Genomic DNA, 6,650 nt, shown 5'->3' with positions numbered 1-6,650 from the left:
TTATTTAGTTATTTTCATTTCGTTTTTTTTTTTTTTTTTTTTTTTGTCTTTATTTTTACTATTTGTCGTGAACTACTCACATGCCCGAGGGAAAAGTAGACAGCTTTTGTATGTGAATTAGGTATATTGAGATGTGATTAGAAAGACTAATTTCAGCGTACAATTGAGGCCAATTGCATTTAGTGCATACTTAGATGTGATTGATGACAAATTTTATTTTTGTTTTAGTGTATGCTCTTATATAGCTTTCTTTTTCATCTTCATATGCATTTGGTCTTATTTTTATTTAACTGCGAACCTTTCTCGGTTAAGTGGCACCTTGGAACCTTAGATTTAGCTAACTCATAGTAAGCATGAAAATATGATATAAGAATTATATCTATGAAATTTAAGCATGAAATGAGTTGGTTTTGATACATGTAAGTGTACGTTAAACGTTATGATGCACGTTTATCGAAGAATAAACTATTGAGCTATTATTTGACTGAAATTGAGAGCATGTCTTTAAAATGGTACAAAGCATGTTATTGGAAACCTATTATAAATGTTTGAGCATGGAATGAGCTGAGATGACATGCTGAATGCTATTATGCATTTTTATTAAACGTGTATGCAGTGTCTTATGAACTGAAATCTATGACTAGGTATTCATGTTTAGGTCGTTATCCTCCGTCTCTATTTCTATGCTTGTGATGTTAGCGGTTATATAGGGATTGTTAGGGGTTCGCCAATTAATCCTTAACTGTAAACCTGACTTAATTGTCAGCGGTCTGAATAGCTAAAGAATTGACTTATTTTATTGTTGATAGTACCCTATGGGGATTTCTAGGAAGTTTTTCAATTAATTTTCTTTTTAGTGAGCCTATCACGAGTGGCAGGGGTCCACAGTTGTACCTTAGAATTGGTCGATCTATAGGTTATTGTTATGGTCCATGTATGTGAGTTAGCAGTTATACGGAGATAGTTAGTGGTTCGTCAACTAACTCTCAACCATAAACTTGACTCGATTTTTAGGAGTCCGAATAACTATAGAACGCGCCTATTTTATTGTTGATAGTACTCTATGGAGATTTCAAAGAAGTTTGCCAGTTAATTTCCTTTTAGTGAACCTATCACAAGTGTGGGAGTTCAAAGTATTACACTTGAGTTAGTCCAATCTTAGACTGCATGAACCTTACGAGTCCGATTCCGAGGTCACGCCTCGAGAACTTAGAGATATAATGATGAAAGAGACCAAAAGAAACAACTAACGAAGAAACCTAGAGAACTTAAGAATATTCCGAGGGCTGGAGGTCCTGATAGAACCAAGAACCAAGAAAGTCGAATGAGTAAACCTAGAGTGTAACGTAGGAAAGGCCTAGTCTGAGGAACAAACCCCCAAATGAGAATAAAACACTAAACGAATGAACTAAAATCAATAAAACTCAATAACAAACTAAAATATACTCATCTCTGCTGCTTTGAAAATTTCAAATGAGGCATGATAGAGCGGTCGAGGCAGAGACGCACATGAATTCGAGGTTATGGAGTTTGGGCTGGATCGGTGTCTTTTACCCCTTTGATATATTTATCTTATGAACCCTTAAATTTTGTATTTCAAGATTTTACGAACTAAGTCTTGTTTTGGGTGTGTGCATTGTTGTGATTTGTTAGTTTGATATGTGTTCGTAAACGATGTTGTATTAAATTTAAAGTTTCTTCATGTGCATGCACATTTAAAAGATTTAAATTAATGCATATTTTTAAATATTTTGCATCGGTAAGTAACAATCCGTAACTCCAAATCTTAAAAAGCAAGTCATTACACAATGATAAGATTCACAACAATAATGATAATTATGCCGAAATGGACCAGTAGAACTTACAAATAAGGAGTCTTAGAACACTCAAAATAAACCAACTAACAACCCAAATAAAGTTAAAGACAAACTTATATCTTCTCCACTCGACCCAAAGTCAATCTTGGGTATAGTCTAGGAAATGGCTATAACTTAGGAACGAATAGCAACCTCAATAACTTTGGTTTTATTCATATCTAATTTCAAAGCTACAGTTTCATCTCGACCATTTGTACGCTTCTTCAATACATGAAACGCTCATGACCAAAACTCAGTTCATCCTAATCGAGCTACCTTATATATTCTAAGAAATAAGAACTAAGTAGGTATGATTCCAATCTTAAATTGACGTGCTTGTTTATCATATTCAAACGACTTGAAATTATTAAGAGAGAATTTTAGGTGACACTCAAAATCATACAAAACAAGTCGTTGATATATCACCTTCCAAAATCGTTTTCAAAGGTTGGGACAAAGACCCAAAAAGTGATGCCTTTTCCAAGGTTTAAAAACCAAAACCTAAAGCTATGAATAATAGATGTGAGAGAGAGATGCTATGAGATAATAATTTGTATGGTTCTCACCTAATTACATCCCTACCACCTTTTTATCCTTGTCGAGAGGAATCAAGACTCAAATTTATTATTTTTTTAATAAATAGATGATGTAATGTCCTAATTTATCTTAATATTTTATAACGAGTTTTTATCATACCAATTTTATTCTTAAAGTGACGGTAAATAATTTAAAATTAGATGAGAAAGTTGGAATCTACGCTGCTAACTTTTAAAATCTCTGATTTATAATCTTCTCCAACATTCTTAATTTCACTTGTAAGGTGAGATTTGGAATTTTATTTATTTATTTATTATTATTATTTTTTAGTTGAGGTTTATAGTGATTAATTGGTGAGAAAATTAAATTGGGTAAATGAATAGAATAGAAATCTTTTCGAGTACCCCACTTAAGACAGCTTGGCCAATTCATAGGTTGGTAGATGTGATAGAGACTCATTCAACTTCCATTTATTTTTTAAATCAAAATTGGACGACTTGGACTTGGCCCTTTTATTCATTCATGAGGTAAGTCGTTGTATAAATATAAATTATAAATTATTTAAAATATATGGGTGTTTCATACGTCACAAATTTATATACTATGAATTGATTTAGTCTCGTAGTAAACTTCTTAAATGCTCATAATCAAATTAGATATTAAGTAAAATAAAAAGCTTAAGATTATTTATGGACCGAACACTTTTTAAATATGATATAAACATATACAAAACAAAATATAGTGTTTTTCGCTTTAAAAAAATACACCAATTTCTAAAAGAGAAATGCGTTTCATTAAACAAAAAAAAAAACATTTTTTTTTTCTAAAAGAAAAAAAAATTATATAGTTTTTCTTTGCTTCTCTCAAGGTTCCTCAGCGCAGCTTCTTTCTTCTTGCACAAATTTATTTTTATTCTTTGAAATGATGAAAAATCAGAGAGAGAGAGAGAGAGAGAGAGAGAGGGAGGGCATACCCAAATGGAAGTGGGTAGGTGTGAAATTACAGAATTGACCAGACAACCACAACTTATCTACAACCTGCAAATAATCCAAGATGGGAATTTATTTTAATTTTTAAGGAAATAAAATAATTGCCAAATTATAACAATAATTTTTCTAAGCTTTTGATTCTGCCCAATATGTTTGCATCAAAATATTTAATTTAAGTAAAATTGAGCCTTTTTTTTTTAATTAAAGATTGGTGGTAAATTTAAAATTATTTTAAATATTGAAAACAAAAGTTTAATGAAGTATGGATATTTAAATTTAATTTAATTGATTTTAAAAATTGAAAATTAAAATGAAGACGACCACCAATAATGACATTTTGTATAGTTTAGCTTCAACTTTATTTCAAAAGAAAAAAGGGTAAAATGGGTTACCGTGGCCTTTTTCATATCTTTTGTTGAGCCAAGTGATAAATAGGATGAGCAAGGCAATACCGGCAATGAGTCCAATAATGATCGCTATTGTCTTGTTGGTCTTATTGTTATTATCCTTTGAATCATCTGTCAAAATATTACCCAACTCAGTCAATAATTATTTCACTACTATTTTTAAAAATTATTTTAACCAAAAAAAAAAACTTGAAGAATCCGAAATTGTAAAATTATATAACTAAAAATAATAATTAAAAAAAAAAAAAAGACTTACTTTAGTACCTACCATTTCCATTTGCATCATATCCATATCCATATCCATTTCCCTCCGCGTGCGTTGCACCTCTAGTAAACCGCGCGTAGCATTTGGCCAAAAATAAATCTCCCCAAGCGGAAGGTCCACAAGCTGATTTAAGCCGTCGGATGGCTTCAGATATGCAATCCTGACACCCTCCCACGCTCAAATCACCAACGCATTGCGCCACACTCCGTACATCTCCGGCCCCACTAGCTCTGTAGGTCCCACCACCGGTAACCAACTGCGCGAGAGCAGGATCAAGGCCAGTCAACGCGTCCAAGTCAGACCCAATCGACGGTCCACATTTCTTCACCACAACCGTCTTGTCCTCCACTCCAAAGAAGCGTTTGTTGTCGTACTTGACGAAACAGCCGTCCAACTGCAGCGCAGCGCCGTATGCGTCGGTGCACATGGTCCCGAGGCGTGTGACAGCTCGAGTGACGCACTGGTAGCAGTCGTTGGGGGGGAGGTCGCCACGACATTGGTAGAGGCCGTAGATGGTGTCCTGTGGGGAAGAGCCCAAGACGGTGACGTTGTTGTAAGGGATGGTGGCGGAGGTGGTGACGAGGCGGGAGAGGAGAAGGTTGAGATTGGAAGGGTAAGGGGAATTGGGAGTGTATTTTTGAAGGGTGCAGCCGCCGAAGAGGAAGGTGTCGAAGGAAGAAGAAGAAGATGATGGAGGTGTGAAAATTAGGGAAGATCCGAAGAAAAATATGAGAAAGGAAGAGAAAGGAAGTGGTGTTGGCATGTTGAATTTTGCACAGAATTTAGATAGAGAAGACAATAGGACGGAGATGAGATTAGTTTCTTCTCCCAAGGCCAACTGCTTCACTCTTACTTTACAGATTTATAATACAAAGGAGAAGGCACAGTTTAGTTTACCAAATGACTCGCCACCTCAGCATAAGAAAAAAAAAAAATTAAATCAATAAATAATTTTAAAAATAGAAGCCAAATATTTTAAAATATCCTCCAGACTTTAAAGATTAAAATTGTAATATATATACGGAAACAGTCTATAAACACCTTGTGGAATATCTTCTTTTTTTTATGTTCCTTTTGAAAGTTTATTAGTGTTTTTTTTTTACCATGATACTCATCTTAAGAATTATTTTTAAAATTTTAGAAAAGTTTAGGTATTTTTGAAATTTTAAAAAATAATATTAATAAAAGTTTTGAAAACTTTGAGATATTTTAAAACTTTTTTTTTTTTTTTTTGAAATTTAGAGAGTATTTTTTAAACAAATATTTAAAATTTTTTATAGGTATTTTCTAGACTTTTTGAAAGTTTAATAATATTATTAGTATTTTTATGGTATTATTGAATTTTTTAACCTTTATTAGTGTTTATTATTTAAAAACAAGAGTCTATTTTATTAAATTATTACATGATTTAGCTTCTACTTTTGTTTAATTACCTTTTACTTATATGACCACATCCATCGTTATCTCCCAAAAAGTTACAAGTCTATTTTACTAGTAGGAAAAAAAAGATTGTTTATATAAGATATTATAAATATTTTATTATTGTCATTATTTAATTGAAATGAAATATTGAGAAGAAATTAATTAATTAATTTTTTTTTTTTAGGGATATGGAATATAAGAGCGTGTTTTGGGGAGTTGAGAATGAAGAGAGAGAGAGAGAGAGAGAGAGGGAAAGAGTTGGAAAATGGGAGAAATTAAGGGATGCTTAGCTAATTGGTCACCAATTAAACCTTAATAATTGTAATCACCCTAACCCCTAAACATCACCCATTTTCTTTATCTATTATTTTATTTTTTTAAAAAAATTAATATATGGATTACGTAAATACAATTTATAAATTCAACTATATGGAGGGAGAGATTCCAACTGTTAAATTATTTAGTTAAAAATATAGGTTCAAATTAATAAATTATTATCCGTTTTTTAATCACGAATAAATAAATAAGCATGATGTTTAAAAAATCATTGTAAAAAGAAACGCATTCAATAATATTTTATATTATTTGAAGCTTGGAAGAGGGACAATATATAAATTAAATGTAGCAGGTTTTGACCCTATTTTCTAAGAAAACAAATTATTGAACTCTTTAATAATGATTTGATTATTTATTTGTTTTAATTTTCTTAAATTAAAATATTAACCAAAAAATATACTAATATTAACCTAATATTAAAATTTAACTTAATTCTCTTTTATAAATTCGTCTGAAATTGACCAACCAACTTTGTTCTTATTGTACCCCCACATTGTATTTGTCATACACACTTGGACGCTTTAGTTAAAAGATTAGAAGCGTAGCAAAGTTAAGAGTTTGAGAGTTGAGTTTAAATTACCTATAATTGAGTTATAACAGGTAGTTATTATAAACATGATTTAAGACTTCTTTTCCCTCTTCTCCAGAGATAGTCGAATTTGAGTTCCACTATATTCATTGGGTTGCGGGTGAGAAAATTTTACGCCCAAACATGCTCACACCATCTCGGTTCGAGTAGAGTTGGGCTTCTAGGTTTTCTGACTTTTTTTTTTTTTTTTTTTTTTTTTTTTTTTTTTTTTTTTTTTTTTTTTTTTTTTTTTTTTTTTTTTTTTTTTTT

The 6,650-nt window shown here is 31.5% G+C and overlaps 1 protein-coding gene across 2 annotated transcripts; it reads right to left on the bottom strand.

The window, feature by feature from the left end:
• Window positions 1-3,169: 3,169 nt before the first annotated feature.
• Window positions 3,170-4,887, bottom strand: LOC111462567 (cysteine-rich repeat secretory protein 12-like). 2 transcript variants are annotated; one of them, XM_023106181.1, is made up of 3 exons: window positions 4,058-4,887; window positions 3,775-3,900; window positions 3,170-3,430 (listed from the first exon to the last, which is right to left on the bottom strand). In XM_023106181.1, the coding sequence occupies exons 1-3, from the start codon at window positions 4,815-4,817 to the stop codon at window positions 3,420-3,422; spliced, it is 897 nt and encodes a 298-aa protein (XP_022961949.1). In that variant the 5' UTR covers window positions 4,818-4,887; the 3' UTR covers window positions 3,170-3,419. The 2 variants fall into 2 exon arrangements, with proteins under 2 accessions (XP_022961949.1, XP_022961957.1); XM_023106189.1 differs by lacking the exon at window positions 3,170-3,430 and having other exon boundaries at window positions 3,817-3,900; window positions 4,046-4,887.
• Window positions 4,888-6,650: the final 1,763 nt, after the last annotated feature.

This window comes from Cucurbita moschata, unplaced genomic scaffold (assembly GCF_002738365.1).
Source record: "Cucurbita moschata cultivar Rifu unplaced genomic scaffold, Cmos_1.0 Cmo_Scf00002, whole genome shotgun sequence".
In the NCBI taxonomy this organism is placed as follows: domain Eukaryota; kingdom Viridiplantae; phylum Streptophyta; class Magnoliopsida; order Cucurbitales; family Cucurbitaceae; genus Cucurbita; species Cucurbita moschata.
This window is presented reverse-complemented; position numbering and strand designations above follow the sequence as displayed.

Excerpts from the sequence above, each read along its gene's own strand:
- LOC111462567 (XM_023106181.1), bottom strand. The coding sequence starts at position 4,817 with ATGCCAACACCACTTCCTTTCTCTTCCTTTCTCATATTTTTCTTCGGA. Across the intron at positions 3,901-4,057 it reads ATATGATGCAAATGGAAATG|ATGATTCAAAGGATAATAAC; the intron begins GTAGGTACTAAA and ends ATATTTTGACAG.